Below are 19,286 nucleotides of genomic sequence, written 5' to 3' on the forward strand. Positions count from 1 at the left end.
AGTTAAGATTTTATACAACTTCTGCTTATTTTTATCTTTTTATTTTGTCAAAATGGAACCTTATTTGTGTGTAGTCGTACCGACCTTAAGGAAAAATTATAACTTTTTGCTTTATTTTCAATTTATTATTTTTGCATGAATCACGGTTAATCGAATTTTAAAAATCAAGAAAAACGTACATGTGAATACTCACTGTATAAGAGATAGAAATATTATATCTGACAGGTGGGGTCCACATAAGATTTGTGCTTAATTGAACACTAATAAAATATCGTAAAGTTTCCGAAAAGTCTGTGTAAAGTTTAAGAGGATAACTATATCAGCAATCATCGTTGGGTTACGTGTATAATAATATCAAAATTTAAGTGTTACTTAGTGATATCTTTGTCAATCTGATTCGCTGCTCGAATTCACAAAAAGATGTACTGCTTTAATAGTTGTTAGTTTTACTGATTTACATTTACTGTATTTCATTTTTGTTTAAAAAATTAAAAAAAATCAAAAAGATTTTACTTTTTCTGCTTTATTTTCGATTTACCGAGCTATCAAACAATTAAAAATAAAAACAAAAAGATTTACCCCAATTTAAGTTAATTCGTGCTTAACGTATTATTTTTGAAGTAAATCCGCTTAAGTTAATTATTTCTAGTCAACGATTGATCGGGTATAATGTAAATAATATTATTTTATTCAATTAAAAACCCTAATTGGATTTAATTGATTATTTAATTCATTGAATGAGTTTATGACTCATTCGTTAACAAATTATGTGATTCGGTATAATAGTATTAACGAATGACAAGTCATTCATTCTTATCCATAATGTATGGGACTCATTCGCTATGGATGAACATTCGCTTTCGCTGATATAACGAATGGGATGTCATTCGTGTACTATTGTAACGGATGGAAAATTTAATGTATCATTCGTTAATAATTCAACGAATGAGAGTGTTATATGTAAAAACTTAACGAATGTGACTCTTTCGTGTGAATTATAAACGAATATGGGTTAAGTTAACGAATGGGGTTATCGTTAATTCAAAATTTAACGAATTGCCTCGTTTTGCTTGACATTATTGACAGGGTTATAATCCCTAGGTGACGAATGGAAACTCCATCCGTCCATTCACTATTTCATCAAAACGCTAGCAAACCTCTTGCAAATTTTTCCTAGAATCTTTACCTTCATTATTACTCAAATTAACTGTTATAGTGATAATCTACAGGTACATACGATTCTGGAGATACAAGATTCGATAGATTTCAACGGTGTTTTAGGGTTAATTGATTCTTAAAACAAACCGATTTGAACTGCAAACAAAATTGATTAATTACTTGATATTCTTGATAGTTTAATAATGTTTGTTCATTCATTCGTGTATTCGAATGAGTTACGACCTAATCGTTTAGGGTTAATTGAAGAATGAAGTCATAATCGTTTAGGTTTATATAACTATAATGCATGTTTGACTTTTGAGTTTCAGGTTAATTTTGACCTTGACTCTTATGGTCAATTAACTTAATAAAGTTTGATTCGTTATTGTATAACGAATATCCAACCCATTCGCTAGCTTAGCGTATGTGGTTATTCGTTTGTATAACAAATGAATTATCTTTCTTTAGTAATAACGAATAGGTGAGTCATTCGTTATAGTAACGAATGGATAGATAATGTAACGAATAGGTCTATTCGTTAGGATAACGTATGTGATTGTTATTTGTTAAAGTATTATCACACGAATGAGATCATTCATGTAGTTAATTCGAACTAATGGGTGGTCATTCGTTAAATCATAAAACATTATTGTTGATTATTTTAATACTAATGTTTTCGTTTTTAACAGTATGGCTGACGAGAATGTGCCCAATCCCGTACCTGAGCAACAACCAGAAGGAGAAGTTTAAGCCCAAGCTCAACAAGCTGAGCAACAAGAAGAAGTAGCACCTATACTGTTACCATGGGACAAGAAACACAACATATGGGCTTTCTTATAGGATAACTTTGAGGGTACACCGATGTTTGGGGGCATGATCAACTTCATATTACGATCCAGAATTTACAAGGCAATATTCACAGATACTTTGATTTATCTGAGTATTATTCGAGCATTCTGGGATGCGGCTCGTTTTAATGAGAGGGAGAACAAGATAGAAGCTACTATTCAAAATAATCAGGTGGTTGTGGATGTTGGGGTCATTAGGGACGTATTGGGATTTCGTGATACGATTGATGACCGTTATGAGTTTGATCGGGGGTTGATACGTGGGTTGTTTAGAAGGATAAGGTATAAGGGGAGTTTGGATTGTTCTTTGTACAACAAGGAAAACTTGTGCGAACAGTACAAGTAGCTATTACACGTTCTGATTCATTTCCTTGGAGGTAGAAAAGGAGGATACGATGAATGCTGCACGATGTTGCAATCTGCTTTCATTGCTTTGGTGCTGAATAAACCATTCAATTTCTCTAAATTGGTTTTCTATCATTTGAAGGAAAATTGCACGAGCCAACACAAGTTTTTAATGTATCCAAGGTTCCTACAGTTGATAATCAACGACTTACAGTCTACTTTATTCAAGGATCCAATGAAGCTCGATGATTTGATAAAGTTGGAACATATGAATTGGAAATGATGAGACGTTTACGTACATACAGGAACCAGATTCTCCAAGATCGGTCGAGGTACAAGAGATTGATTGGACATTTGCCAATATCGACTACGAGGCCCCACCGAATGATCGTTGGGCTCATGATGATTCTGATTCTGAGCGTGAGGGTGGTAATGGTGGTACAGGTGGTGGTGATGATAGTGGTAATGATGATGGTCAGGGTCCTAGTGTTGCATTAACTTATGCTGAGAAACATAAGCGTAAGGGAAAGGAGCTGATGGTTGAGAATGCCGATAAACTGAAGAAGCAGAGGGTTAGAGGTGGAACTGGGGTTGAGATTCCGAGACAACCGCATATGCCTACTGTGATACCGTCTACACCTGTCTCTATTCCTGCTTCTATTACTCCTATTATTCATCGTTCTTCAACACCGGTTTCGATGCCTACATCTCTGGTGCCTCTGACTATGACATTGATGACGACAGCAATGTCAGATCCTCACTTTGGAGATATTCTGCAGACCGTACTTGCTCAAACGTCGAGTCCTCAACCACAAGCTACACCACCAAGTCTTACTACTATGTTGCCACGACCTGAGCACTCGTTTATGTCATTCAATCTTCCTCAGGGTCCAATGCAACCAGTACACCTGAACTTCTATCACATATATCCCACTGCCCAGTTATTTAATTTGCTGAATCTGATACATCTGCAACAAACACAGATGCAAGCGAATTGTTTATTTCAAGAGCAGATACGGGCTGAGCAGCGAACAATGTACAGACACATGTAGTTTAATCAGAAGGAAAACCGGGAGTTGAAAGCCCGGGTTGCTGCTCAGGGGGGAGAGAATTGACAAGCAGGACGAGATCATTCTTCAACTGACATGTAAAGAAGACAAGTTGAAGAAATTGAAGAATGATGATCAGGATCCTGATGATAGTGGTGTTAGTGATCAGCAACCGGGCGGTGGCAACACATCATCGGCAGGTGATAAGGCTGGATCGAGTGGTGTTGGTGGTAGCGGTGGGAATAACTTGCAGATTATTCCTTACAAGGATTACACAAGAGCTAAGCCCATCAATACGATTACGGCTAATATGATTATCTTTGTGGGTATGGATCGCGTGGTGTACAGTATTGTAAACGCAGATGAGATCGAAGATGGTGAATTTGTTGACCATTCTTTGACTAAAGAACAAATTGCCCTGCTTTTGGATCTAAATGAAGATGAGGTGGAAGAGTTGGGAAAGTCAATGGACGTAGACATTGAGTTTGAGGAAAGTAGTAATCCAGGCATTCCACATGGGAAGGTGCCAGATAATGATGAAGTCGAGGTGGAAGACGTAACTGCTGAGGAGTATACCGATATGTATACTTCGAATAACTCTGATTGGGGTATTCCATTTTTCACTACTGAGCATTTTGAAGCAGCAGAGAAACGTCTGAGAGAAAAAAGAGACAAGTGGAAAAAGAAGTGGGGACTAGTCACCTGTCCGTGAAAGAAAACAAGAGGAAACGTGCTTTGGATGGTATGTTTGAACACAATGTCAAACGTATGAACAAGATGATCGAGACCCTTCGATACAATGAACAAGAATAAGTGAAACAAGTGAAGGTCCGAGCATCTGATACCAGATGAAGAAGTACAAGAGCTCGAAGAATGTCAAAGGTGATATGGTAGCGTGGCAGTACGGCTCAGAGCTTAAAGTATACGTGATCAAGTGGTAGCACGGTATTTATTATTTTAAGCGTATACATGACGTGCTGACGATGCTGAAATAGGATGTGAGAACCTTGGCCAACCGACCATTCGTGAATCGGGGAAATGACCAATGGGGGGCCACCGAAGACATGAAGAGGGCACGATGAAGACCTTCCCTCAGAGTCTATTCACTGCATTCAATAGGCGGTATTATGATAACAGAATGGGTGAAGTGGTAATAGTATTGGGTTCGGGATTGAACACAAAGTTCATACGTGTTATTGATCCCATGTGGCTCGTTAACTTATCGGAGTCTGATAACGATGCTCTATTCCATAATCAGATCCAATTTGCTAATGTAAGCGACTATGATCTGGTGATGCAGTTTCAATGAGTTGTTTGTCTATGTTACTTGTTCAAGATCCATAGCTGCAATGACTGGAAGACGAAGACAGAAGTAAAGTATAAAGAGCTCGAGACGAGGGGGAGTTTGTTGATACATCATACGAGAGTCTTGGTCTTTATATTATTATTATATTAGTTTATTAATGTAAGGGTATTTTGGTAATTACATCCCATTCACCTTAATTGTAAGGCACATTCGTTACCTTGTAACGAATGTGTCACATTCGTATAATGTGAGAACGAATGTGTCACATTCGTATAATGTGAGCTCATTCGTTAACCTAGCTTAACGAATGTAGGGCCATTCGCGTTATGTAATGTATAACAAATGAGATGTCTCATTCGTATGTCTTTAATGTAACGAATGACACATTCTTTAAGGGATAACTTAACGAATGCGGTCATCCTCTATATATATCTGTAATTATCATTAAAGTAATAACAATTTTTTTTTATTCATAATCGTATTTCCACTCCGTTACTCTGTCCAAATATCTTCAGAACACACACACTAACGTAATTCATCCATCATAACTGTACAATCATGTACGAACGTCACGATGTCATCATGATCTAGATCTGGCTCGAGCTTATTCAGCTTTCTCATGCAATCGCGGATGACCGAATCAATAATGATGGAGCTACCATTGGCGCCTTTGACAAAAAAATGGTCGAGAAAGTTTGGCACGGGGTACCGAAGAGTGGACTCAAATTTAAAAGAAATATAACTCCTATCAGCTCAGGTATCAAATAAACTTGAAGCTAAATGCTCATTTACTAAAATCGTGCTGTTCACCACGTCGTTGGCAACTTGGGCTTGGTTGGCGTTCATCATAAAAGCACGTCCTTGGTTGACGTGGTTAGCTTGTTGAGCTTGCGGGAGTGGAGGGGAGGAGGAGCCTGAATTTCTTGGAGCGGTTGATTCGAATGAGCCATGAGTTGCGGGACTTGAGGTAGGTAAGTTTGCAATTTGTAGGCTTGAGTTACGTAGTAAGGCGCGGGCATGATCTGGGCTTGATTTGCAAAAGTGAGTCGGGGACAAGCATTGCGGAAATGATTCGGGTCTCCGTAATTGAAACAAGCTCTCGGTTGAGATGGAGTTTGAGCAAAAGGCATGGGACGGTTTTGAGGATTAGTGGGAGCAAACCCCACGGGAAGTGGGGTGCGTGCATAGTGTATAGAAAAAGTTAGTTCTTCTAAAATTTTGTTCACAAAATGTCGAGATTTAATTTATAAAAATGATTATTATATTAACTAAACCACAGACAAATAGGCAAGTGCACCTATAGTATATGTAATAAAGTATAGGTAAGAACCAAGTATCGATCCACGGACACACTTGTTTGGTTTTTACTACTAAATCATTGTATTTATTTTAACCAGAAGTAAATATCATATTGGTTTTGGGTTGACAAATAAGTTTTTAAAGGAAATTAAAGGCATAAATTAAAAGAAAATATTTTTAGGTTTTTATATTTTTAAATAGATGATTAAAGATAAAAGTGTATCATCTCCATTACAACTACTCTTAACTTGGTTTAACAGTTATTTGGTAAACATATGATTTAAGCTTGATATGGTGATTAAGGGGGTGTTTGTTTTTTCTTCAAACATCTTCAAGGGAGCTAATGTCTGCACGCGCGCAGACATTACCCTTGAAGACTGTTTGTTTTTTTTCTTAAAACAGATCTTAAGTTATCTTCTTTCATCTTAAAAGAAAAGCAAAGAAATCTTGCTTAAAACATCTTCGCAAAAAAATCATACTCTTATCCCTTTGAAGCCACCCTCTCATCCACTCCTCCCACCACCGTCCGCCACCACCACCCACCGTACGCCACCACCACCACCATCCCCCACTGCCACCGTCCACCACCATCCACCGCCACTACCCACCGTCCGCCGCCACTACCAGCATCCACCACCACTACCCATCGTCCGCCACCACCACCACCACCACCATCCATCACAGCCACCACCAATCACCACCGTCCACCACCCACCACAACCGTTCATCACCACCACCACCCACTGTCGGACGCCATCACCGTCAACTACCACCGTCCACCACCCACCAAAACCGTCCATTACCACCACCCACTGTCCACCACCACCATCCATCGCCACTACCCACCGTCCGCCGCCACAATTTTATTATTATATTTTCTATGTAACTTGAATAAATGACTTCTATCTTGTGAGATAAGTTTGACAGTTATGCAGACAGTATCAGCTTATAAAAACAAACAGTCTTATATTTTCAGCTTGCAGATCTTCAGACCACATCTTCAGTTGCAGACATGAAAACAGATGAAATCAGCTTGCAGACAGTTTATGTCTGCAAAAACAAACAGCACCTAAATGTGGGAGTAACGCCTTATTTCTAAGTCATGTTATTCCATGATAATTAAAAAAAGAAGTATGCATAACTTTATGACCTCCACTAAAACATCATTTTATGTAAACTAGTGGTTTACAATAACTATCTATAAGATAACTTACTTTCTAGATGAGACAATCCCTTAAATAACTAAGTGAATTATCCTTGATATTTTAGTAAAAATAACCCTTGTATTATACTTTAAATACCAATTAAGATTAGTTAAGTTGTAAAGGATTAACCTTGAATTATTAAGTATTAACCCACACAACTCTTAGAAAATTATAGAATTCATGTAATAAGCAAAGAGTTGTTAAAATAGGTTACGTTGCACACTCACTTGACAAGTAATTGACCGATTTTAGTGGAAGAACATTGACAATCCGTTTTCACAACATTGCCAATGATTCCCCGTTTTAAGATGATCAATTACCACTATTAGTTCACTTGATCCATGTCTATATTGGGATTTATGTTTGTTTTCAACCAAGCCCTTACAAGAGAGGCAATTCCTCGGCTTATCGTCAAGCTCGGAAATTGGTGTCTCTTTTAAAGTTGTTTAATTTATCAACGAAACCCTTACAAGAGTGGCTATTCCTCAGCTTATCGTCAAGCTCAGAACTTGGTGTCTATTTTAAAGTAATCCAAGGCCTTACAAGACTAGCAATTTCTTGGCTTATCATCAAGCTTGGCACTTGGGGTATCTTTTAAGAGTATTTTATCATTCCTCATCAAGTGATAATTACAACATAACCTTTACTTATTAAAAAACGATCACATGTTTAACCAATATTATTAGACTTCAATTAAGATTCATTATAAACCAATATGGTAGTATGAAAGTTTAGCCAATAGTAAACATGATGCTATCCATCAAAGTAATAGATACAAACATGATCAAATTAAAATAATCTAACCAATTTGGATGACTAATCTTTGATGCTAGTGACTTCTTCCACAAGCTTAATCTCCTTAATCTTCAAAGGTTGGATGGATGGGATAATTCCTTTATGAATGGTGGAGAAGGGAGGTGGTTGGATAGAATTTAATGGTGTTGTAAGGTGTAGACGGTGTATTGAATGTGGAAGATGATCATTCAATTTATAGGCTGATCGGGGGTCCAAAACACGGCCGTGTTTTGCTAAACACTGCCACAGTGACCGTTTTGTCGGGCTGTAATTAATGCACGTTGTCAGATTGTACAGCAGGAAGTTAACACGGACGTGGTGAGTTGGGCACGGCTGTGGTGAATCGAGAACAACCCAAATTTGTATTTTTCTCTTGTACTTTCAACATGGGATGTGTTTTGGTAAAGCACGACCATGTTAAGCTCCAGAACCTTCTATTTTGTCTTTTCCTCTTATTCTTGTTAACATGGGTGTGCTAAGGTTAGCATGGTCATGTTTTGTCCTCCTGAATTTTGTCTTTACTTCGTATGCTCTAGACATGGCCATGCCTTGATTCACCATGGGTTGTATTGAGTCTGTTTTCACCCATTTTTTTCTTCGTTTTTCTTCGTATATCAGCTCGTTTTATTCTCTAGGGCTATATTTACCTATGAATAGAAATTATAAACATTTGTGGTTATTTATTTTAGTATGATTGCCGATATTATACTTATTCCAAGACATTTTAGTGCCAAAAAGATGTATAAACTATTATACGTCAAATCTCCGAGTGGGAGATTGTTAGGTTCGTACACCTTGTTCAGGCCGGTTTATTATTTGAAGTCAAAAAGGAGACAAGTGTGGTTGGCCGGGCTCTAGCCCAGTCCAGTTTAGATTTCTTGTTTAATAAGATGAAAACCCTAGATTAATGTACATATAAATTCTTGCTATGTACTTGTAATCATTGTCACTTAATAAAGAATACCTAGTTGCCACCCGTGGATCTAAGTCAGTTTATACCGAACCCCGTTAAATGCCATGTTTATTTATTGCTTTTCGTGTATGTGTTTGGTTCGTGTGTGCATTAATCCTAACACAGTCCCGTATTTCACAACATTTGCACCTGTGTGGTAAACATCAAAACGCCGGATGAGAACATGTGGTGGATTTTTTGCACAATGAGCACCTGAAGTCTGCATGCCCTCGTAATGTGAACTCAATCGTTACCCCCAACATTTACCGACTATTAGGAATCTCGTGAAAAGACCCTTATACCCCTGCATTTTGCGTCCTGTGGTTGTGTAATATATTGATTTTGTACCTTTGTTATGTTATACATTTTCCCTCCAAAATTAAAAGCAACCGATTTTTTACTTTTTTGTTTGACTTGCTTTGACCCAATTGACTTTCACCAATCCAATACTCATTTACATTCAAATGACCACATTGGCTAACTTATTAACTATTTAATCATTAACTATCACTCTAAGCTACTCATTTACATTCAATTGACCACATTGGCTAACTTATTAACTGTTTAATCATTAACTATCACTCTAAGCTGCATAGTAACTGATTAACTAACCTACGCTACATAATTAAGTGATTAACTATCTGTTGACTTTCAAACTTTTGACTCTGTGGTTGTTATCCAGATTGACTATGATTGGACTTACAATTAATCACAACTTAATTAGACTAATCTGATTAGAGAGAGAATCAATAGAAAACTCACTTTTACAGAGAAAACTTAAAAACTTCTAAAGAATTATTTTTAATTAAAAATAAAAAAATATTTTCAAATTTCTGTTTTTGCCATTATTCTTATATTTTCTTACCCTTTGCTCGAAAAAAATAAAAAATAATAAAAAAAACCCGCTGTAATGCACATACGTATTGTTGTGCGATACCGTTATATTACACATGTATATTACTATATATTTTTAAGTTTAATAATGTTTAATTGCATATATTCAATATTTGTGTATTGTATATGTATACTAGTGTTGTATTATATGAAAAAAAATAATAAAATAAAAGTCGATATAGTGCATATGTGCCTTAATGTTGTATTACACATACGTACTAATGTGTATTCAATGTGCGTATTAGTATCATATTGCATATATACAATAGTGTATATCAAATATGTGCAATAGTGTTGTTTCTATGCAATACAAACACTTTTGCATATATGCAATACAAACACTTACACATGTACACTACACCGATGAGGTTACCAGTAAGGTTTTTTTTTTTTTTTTTTGGAACCAATAACAAAATATAAGAATAATGGAAAAAAAAAAAGAAAATTCAAAAAAATTTTGAAAAAAAAAAAGGTTCTTTTAGGGTTTTTAGTAGTTTTTAAGTGAGTTTTCACTGTATCCCACCCAATCTGATCATACCCTAAAACATAAATCGGTCAACCATTCAATCCAACAGATTCAATAGATTCAATCTGTTAACTACAATGGTAACTAACAATTCAATCCAACAAACGACGACGGATCCAGCCCATTACCAGGGTGGGCCACCGTCCATTCCATATATTTACATATATTTTAGTGTACTTTCTGTCGTTGAGTATTGCCAGAGTGCTATGCCATAGCTTGTGCTGTGTGATATTTGTTGACCTAGACTTCTTGTGCTTTTTGCTTGTTAAGTTGTAAAGTTATAATATGTTATAATTTGCTAATGCACTAATTAATCACACTTGCATTTGAAATTTTGTACTGATTATTATAGTTTAAGGTTGCATTTGGTATTTATGCTTTTTAATCTTAGCTTTATACTTAGAAATGAGAAATTAATAAAAATATAAAAATGGCAGTTTTACAATGGTCAAGGTAGACGGAGTTAGCGAAAAGGACGAAAATGGCATGATTCTTGAAACATCAAGTGTTCTGTTGCAACAAACTTTAAAAACTGTACTAAAGTTGTGTAATTTACCAAATCTTATGTATGAAAAAAACACTTCAACTCTATTAAATTTGTATAGAAACATAAAATAAACCACATATTTTTTAATAGTTTTTAGTGGCAGGTAAACGGTTGCGCGAGTACCCTTGCACCGCATCACATGGTCTTGCTTTTTCGCCGAAAACCACCTGCTGTAGTACAGTAGTACGTTCAATACAGCTCTTGGAAATGTGGGGGTCTCATTGCTGTCGGTTACGAAGCGAGGAAAGACGTATGAAATGGTCTCTCATTTGGTTATAAGCTCAATGAGAGGTGGTGAAGCAAAGAAAGTTTGTCCCCGGATTCACCTCGTCCATGATCTATACCAAACTAATGCTTAACATACATGTTGAAAATGATGTTATTGACTTAGACCGTGTTCGCATCACCTGGCTCGGGGTTTAAAATTAACTCATATAAGTCCCCTTTGATCACTTGCAGGACCGGCCCGTAGGCTAGCGAAAACAAGTTAGGGCTTTGCCCACACTTAAGTAGGATCTTCCGGTACAAAAAAAACATTATATAGATATATTATAACAAGTAAAGTAAGTTTAAAGTAATATATTGGTATAGTTGTAAGTTTGGTTGTTACTGAAGTATAGATCATGAGTTAAAAACTTGTATTAAGCAATTTTTTTTCCTCAACAATTGTCATAAAAAGACCCTAAAATCTTATTTCTATTTAGGCCTCCACTTTCGTTTCGTTGAACCAGCCCTAATCACTTATAACTCTTTTTTTTTCTGGGGATGGAACTTTCACATTGCTCTGGAGCAAAAAATAAAAAATAAAAAAAGGTGACAGTGAAGGGTAATAATATAGAGCCACCGAGTTTTGGCCAGCCAACAGGAGATGCATAAATTTACAACACTGCTTTCTATCCCTGGCATTGTGGCTTCAATCTCATCATCAACCTACATAATTTTACTGCACAAAATCTCAAAAAGAGGATGCAAACACATGTTTTATAAACATACAAAGTAAAGTCAAAAAGTATTTCCTTTTTCACACTTCGGATTACATAAACAAACATAAATAAACAATACTCATTACATTTATTATGTTGAAATTTTTCGACGCACACAAAACACCCTAGAACAAACTTGAGCAACCGATAAAGTAACATATTAAAGTCGGTCAGTAACAACTTGCAACACTCAAAACACAATCTATAAACGCGAACTCCACTTCCATTATTTCAATGAGAACTCGACGCACTCGCCTCATTATCCAAGAAACGAACCACAACTACAGTAATATTATCAGCACTACCTCTCTGGGACGCCTCTTGCATCAACCTTTTTGATGCTTCTTCTGGACTGTCAATCGGTTTCACCATCGCAACCGCTTCATCATTACTCACAACATCCCATAAACCATCACTTGCAAGAATCAAAAACTCAAGTGAGTTATCAACTTTTTCCTCTTCGATCTCAGGATCCGCGACAACATATTGCTTCAAAAGCTTATCACCAAACGCACGAGACACAGCAAGAACACCACCTACCCTCCAAGTCCCGGCCCACATCACAAATCCACCAGCATCCTCAATACGTTGTCGTTCATCACTTTGATCCGGCTTATGATCGCGAGACACAGCAAAAGCTTTACCGCCCCTGCAAATAACCGCACGCGAGTCACCGACGTTCGCAACGAGCAAACGGTCGCCAACAAGGATGGCGGTTGAAGCAGTGGACCCAGCATCACGGTTTTGATCATTTTCCGATTTTAGAAACTCGGTGTCTGTGTGACTGTATGCGTCTGATATGGCAGCTTTTGTGTCGGATATGAACTTTGGGTGCTTAATGAGATTACTGAAAAGATGCTGTTTCACATACTCAGCAGCACGAGCACCACCGTGACCATCAAACACACCAAACAGACCAATCGTTTCACCATCTACACTGTCGATTCTTGCTTCATAAAAATCCTCCATTGATGATCTTTTTCCAGGTGAGCTTGCAAATCCATAGCTGAACTTTGAATCCTCACTCAGACCGCCACCACTAACAGGTGAATCACCGTTTGGTTGACCCATGATGGCTGATGATACTGAAATCAGATACCCCATAAATTACTTTTCCTATATTAATAAGATCAAATTCAAAGAAAAACACATAAAAATCAAATTGCTCAATTCAACTTCAGATTTCATCACTCATTATGACGAACACATTCAAGATCAAGCTTCAAATCATCTAAGCAATAATTAAATCAAAAGGCCACAGTTTCACACAATTAGCACAAGATTTACATCCAAAACAGTCAAAATAATATAACAAACTAACAAAAAAAAACGAATCAAATTGCTAAATTGCATCAGACTGATTCAAACAGAAACAACCAAGTTCAAACTTCATATCTTTGCACTAATCAGGTCAAAAGTCTATAGCTTCAAACAATTAGATCTAGACTTGCACGCAAAACAATCAAAATCATAACAAACTAGCAGCGGCATCAAATCGATAAATTTCAACTTCAATTCAGCATAATCAAACTGATTCAAACAAGCATTATCAAGATAGAACATCATCTTATCACTATCTTTTCAATAATTAGGTCAAAAATTCACAGTTTCGCACAATTAGGACAAGATTTACACGCAAAATCGTCGTAATCATAACAGTTTAACAACAAAAAACTGAGTCAAATAGCTAAAATTCAACTTCATATATCAACACACTCATTCAAACAAAGCTTTCAAGATCAAACTTCATATCATCTTTTAAACAATTAGGTCTAGATTCACATACAAAACAACACAAACTAACAAATTCGAATATGCTTTTACCTATTATCAGAACAATCGATGACGCTGCGACTCCGTCACCGATCAATCAGCGTGAATCTGAAATAATTAGGGATCGGATATGAATCAGATCAAACCCTAATAAAATAAATTTATATATATATATATATATGATGATTTGTTACCTGGTGTGACCTAACGCTGTTAAGATCTGATCCAATAATAATCGAAGATGATGATGATGATGATGATTGATTGGATTCAAGAAGATGCAATCTTGAATATATTTATTTCGAGTCAAAAAGTTGACATTTTGACTTTTGCTTTTGGTTGTTATATAATAATAAAGTATATCAAGAGGTGAGCAAACAAGATCCACCATATACTCTTTACTCCATGTTTGCACCTTCTATTTCCCACTAGTTTCTTGCATTGGACCTCGCAGTTTTCTTAAGTTTTTAAATTTGTATGATCGTATTGTGTTCTGGCTATATAATCGTCTTTAAAAGCGTTAAGTATGTAACGGAATCTGATAGGTGTTGGCTATGTATAAGACTGAGGGAAATATGCGATGGAAGGATGTATTTTCATGATTTGGCGTTGGATGTTTGTTTGGTGCAAAAACATTTTGACGAGATTATGTATTATTTGATAATTTTAGGACTCAGTAAAGCAGCTAACAATAATTTAACTGAATTTTAGACATATTATGGTGAAATTCGAATTAGATTGGCGCACGAGTTGGTTTATTTATAATTGATGTTGTGTATATGATACCAGAAGGATTTGATTTGTCATATGTAGTTGTCAGATTCAACGAAATAAACAAATTCGTTATATATGTTTATTTTTATATCTACTGAATATGCCAAAGAAGAGATTTCTTTTTAGATACTACAAGTTTTTTGTTATCATAGAAGATCAAATTCCTACTCCACAAAATGTAGAGATTTGGTTAATAGAAAGTGTACAAAATTGTTTAGTCCATAAAACACTTTAAAAAAGAATCAAACAAATATAGAAATAAGCGTATTCATACAACATTTGAACTATGTAAACTCTTTGTAAAGCATCTTGGTATCTAACAAAATCTTTATAGATGTTAGCGTTCATGTATCATATTAAAGCAAGCATGAAGTACAACAACATTTTCATGATTCGATATTGTTTGTATGTTTGGCAATTGGACATTTGATGAGCTTTTGTATTCTTTAGCCATTTTGAAAATAAATGTGGAGCATGTAACGAGTATTTAGCAAAACCCTAGAGTTAGCATGGTCAAATTTGGTTATTTTTTGTTTTATATAGTTGATATTGGTTATATGATCATATCTTTGCGACATGAAGACTTGAATTATCGCTTATAGTTTCCCTTATTTAGTCAAGACAGAGTAGCAAAATACGTCCTTTATTTTTTATCGTTTTTTCAATAGACGTCCTTTAACAAAAACCATAGCGAAAAGCATCCTTTATATAAACTCTACCAGATTATGTCCTTTTGCCCTAACCCAGTTAATTTTTCTGGTTAAATCTGGTCATATGTAAGGCAAAAGAGAGTATTTTTGTAAATTTACACATGTTTATTATATAATAAAAATAAAAATAAAAACTAAAAGATAAACGAAACCTTAAAAATCTTATGTGTCACGCGCTGGTTGCTCCCCACCTCCTATGGAATCACTAGATTACCTCATTCTTAAATCGTTAGCTCTCACGTGTTTGACCCGGTTTGAACCCGTCTAGGATAACCATATGCAAATGGGTTATATCTTATTTATACGGAAAACCTAATTCCCCACCCCTCGCCTCAGGAAACCCCATCAAGCCTCACCATCGATTTTTACAAGCCAAATCGCCTCTGGTTCGTATTGAGAGAGAACGTCAACGTGGCCTCCTACTTCCTCTCTTTCTTATTTCTCTGTAGGTTAATACTATTTCTTTTTCTCTAATTCCAGTTGTTTAATATTTTGCTTGCTTATTTAATTGTATCTAAACTGGAACTGTTCAGTTTCACATAGATTATGTCGTTGAGTCCCATATATTTTTGAATGCTTCTCTACTATTTCTATTGTTCTTATTTAGCTTATCTACAAATTGCAAATGGCCACCACTGGGCATTATGTTTTGATTTGTTGTACATTGTTTTAGGAAATAGCTTTCTTTAGTATAATTTTGAGAAAATTTAAATCCACCTGCTCTAGGAGCCATTGAGGATTAGGCATAATTTATATATATACCATAGTTTTTGAGTAAAATTTGATAAGTGTTTAGATTAGGCATCGACACAAAAGAGGCATTGCATTATGGATTTTGGACCAAAATCGTTTAATCTGTAGAACTAAAAATTTTGTACGTGGCAAAGTAGTATTCTTTGTGAATCCTCATGTCAGATGCTTTTTGGGCTTTCAAAGTGACATTACTTTCAGTATTATGTTATATTTCTAACCCTCAAAACAAAGTGGCTAGACTACGTTTACAGTTACGGTTTAATTTGTTGATCATGATATTAAGTTAGCTTAATGTCTAATGATGCAAAAGGTTCATCCCCTAAAACCGAAGGTTAGCCGTGTTTAGAGGTGGCCTCATACACAGCAAATAAAAAATAAACAATCCAAATCTTTTTTGTTCTAAGGTTTTGATTATTATCGCATGGGTTGTTGCATCTCTCGAGGAACGCTTTGATCAATTTGCAGCCAAAGAATGGCTTGAAGGAGCTAATAACTTATAAGTACACCAAAGTTAAGTTTCTAGATTATACTGATTGCATATTGATTATGCTCTTTCATATTTGATGGATTTTTAATGCATTGCACTTAAAATATGACAATGATAAAACTTAAATATGTGGCAGGCTATTAAGTTTCAGATCCCCGGCTTGCATATGCACATGTGAAGATTAATCCACAAGATGTTGCCAAGGTATTTTGTTTCCTAATTACTAGATATTATTATTAGTTCTTTTAGTTAGCTGTTTGCTTCGTAAATACTAATATCTGATTTGATATTTTTTTTATATAAATTATAGGTAGCCAAAGGAAATCTGTATCACAGTTCCACATCCGGAGAAATAGCAATATATCGAAATATATCGATCTCAATTGCTTGCTTTTAAGAAAGGTCAGCACTGTGTAGTGTTGTAAATTCTACAAGAAAACAATATTATATAAATACAAAAATTAGGCGGGTCAACAAGAAGGAATCATTGAATTTAACCTTAGGACCCATCAGCTTGAATGGGAACCGACCAATCATTTACCTGGTTTTCGAACCATCGCTAATGGGGGCTCTAAGTTTACCTGGTTTGAAATGAAAATAAAAGTTTATTATGAATACTTGTAATTTATAATATTTTTAAAGATTCATGACTAAAGGTTTGAAAATTCAACTTATGTTCCTGGTTTTATAAATTTGGGTCTAAACTGTCTTAAGCGGATATCGTTTTAGGAAATGTGCAGTATGTGTAACCTGCAAGTTGTCAAAGGTATATGAAACTTAATTATCGCCAGTCATTTGTTTTGACTCCTGCACAGGTCAACTTTTAGATCAAATAATATCATATGTACACATTTGACATTTACTCTGTAAAATTAAACATAAAGTAATTTGTTTGTTCTTGGTTTAAACATAACAGGAGGATTGTTTAATGAGGCTTCAAAACAAATTAGGCATTGCTTAGTGGTATGATTTGATAAGCCTTGTAAAATGGTCGGTGGTGTCAGCTAGCGGGTCAAATGATTCTTTATTGTTGATCATTGAGGGCAATGTGGAAAGCTACATTTCCTGAAGCGGAGTTAACGGGCCTAATTACTGAGCAGTGGAAATAAATGGATTGGCAAGGAAAAGACCTGTCTATTGATTATCGGTAAAAATTTCATCTTTGGTTTAGTTTTTTAAGATTTAGCATTGATTATTTATGTTCTGATGACGTGGAGGTCTGTTATAAAGTGGTGGTGGGCTTATAACAATGGAGAACTTATTGTGTTTCAGTACATGTAATGGCTTTTGATATATTTATTTGGTGTTAATTTTTATTTTTTGTACATAAATCATTTCAAGATCTTTTTAGAAAGCAGGAAGGTGACAGGTTCATGTGGGAATATTCTTTTGTTGTAGCTGGTGTTAGTATCACATTCATACTTATTCAGATGTTGGACCTTAAAGCAGGTTACTGTTAGGAACAAAGCGGCGCGCGGAAGCGAAACAGCACACACATGCACAACGATAAACACACATAAACGAAAATATAAACGACACAAGAATTTAACGTGGTTCGGTCCCCGCGAGGGGACCTACGTCCACGGGCTGCAACTAGGTTTTCTTATTAGTTCAGAACCAAGATTACAATTACATGATGGGATATATATAATAAACAAGATTAGGGTTAAACATAATTAGGAGCCAAAACCGGGGCTTCTAATAAAACCGGCCCAAAGGCCTTCATAACCCAACAATCTCCCACTTGAAGGCCTTGCGATAAATTCCAGCCTGCCATCCAAGTAAATATAACAATCTCATTCATCCAGTAACTCTAGTAATCTTCAGTAATAGAAATCAACCAAGCCTCCAGTTCCAAGAACAAGCTAAAACTTCAACAAAAGAAGTTCTCCAAGCCTCCAGTTCTCTAGGAACAAACTAAGATTTCTACCAATCCACACCAGTTGCAGCGCCCCTTCCCATCAGTTACCTGAAAGGCCCATTGAAGCTCCCGAGAGCTCCAATCCGGTCATCACAGACCCAGCCATGACAAAACCCGCCAATGGCTCATCCTCAATCTTAACCGGCCCTCACTTACTCACACTACCGGCTCCAAAGACTTCCAGAGGATAATCACTCTCCAAAAATCAGCAGACTATACCAGGAGAGATTTTCACATTCGGATTTCCCAGTCTTCCGAACTCAACGTCCCTTTGGAAACAAACCTAGAACACACCGCGTGCTCCCACTGTTACCAAAACCCCGAACATGTTCAGACCTCCGAATACGCTCAAGCTAACATCACTGTGGCTCCAGGCTTCATGTCTGCAAACTGAAACCCCTTAGCTCTACCCGATTCAGCGAGCCAAGACCTTATAACTCGGAAGTTGGTTCACTTCTTCCGACGATACAGAGACCGTATCTTCCAAAAGTCTTTAACTAAAAGATTCAACAAATGCTTCATTGAAGTGAGTAACAAGAAATAAAGCAAACTAGAATCTTGAACCCAAGAGTCTTCACCGCCTTCACTGAGTCTCAATGCATCAACCCCAGATACATTCTCAAAAGCAGAATTCCAAACCTTTCGACATCGACTCTTAAAATGTCTCACCTCTACGCAACCTACCAAGTCGACTATGCCCAGCTCCCACTGTTCCTGTTATCCCAACCCATGCCACACCAACACTCCATGAGATGAACCCCACTCGTACTATCCCGGCAAAATAACTTTACCCAACACGAGATTATGAACCTCTCAAATGGTGTACCACTGATCACCACCAAACAAGATATAACTTCACAATTCCAAACGAACAAGAAGTAATAATCACAGTTTCGAACCAGCTAACAGGCAAACAGCTATAACAACAGTAGAACTTTCATGAAATCAAGCGGTACCAAGG

The 19,286-nt window shown here is 36.3% G+C and overlaps 1 protein-coding gene across 4 annotated transcripts; it reads right to left on the bottom strand.

The window, feature by feature from the left end:
* Nucleotides 1-11,879: 11,879 nt before the first annotated feature.
* LOC143573139 (putative protein phosphatase 2C 59) lies at nt 11,880-14,009 on the bottom strand. Of its 4 annotated transcripts, none has more exons than XM_077058100.1 (3): nt 13,875-14,000; nt 13,732-13,788; nt 11,880-12,992 (listed from the first exon to the last, which is right to left on the bottom strand). In XM_077058100.1, exon 3 carries the CDS (start codon nt 12,976-12,978, stop codon nt 12,139-12,141), a length of 840 nt encoding a protein of 279 aa, XP_076914215.1. In that variant the 5' UTR covers nt 12,979-12,992; nt 13,732-13,788; nt 13,875-14,000; the 3' UTR covers nt 11,880-12,138. The 4 variants fall into 4 exon arrangements, with proteins under 4 accessions (XP_076914215.1, XP_076914212.1, XP_076914214.1 ...); XM_077058097.1 differs by having other exon boundaries at nt 11,880-13,023; nt 13,875-13,998; XM_077058099.1 differs by lacking the exon at nt 13,732-13,788 and having other exon boundaries at nt 13,875-14,009.
* Between the last annotated feature and the right edge of the window lie 5,277 nt (nt 14,010-19,286).

The sequence above is a fragment of the Bidens hawaiensis genome, unplaced genomic scaffold (assembly GCF_021521415.1).
Source record: "Bidens hawaiensis isolate Kalapana, Puna unplaced genomic scaffold, B.hawaiensis_p1.1 tig00026214_1, whole genome shotgun sequence".
Classification (NCBI taxonomy): Eukaryota; Viridiplantae; Streptophyta; class Magnoliopsida; order Asterales; family Asteraceae; genus Bidens; species Bidens hawaiensis.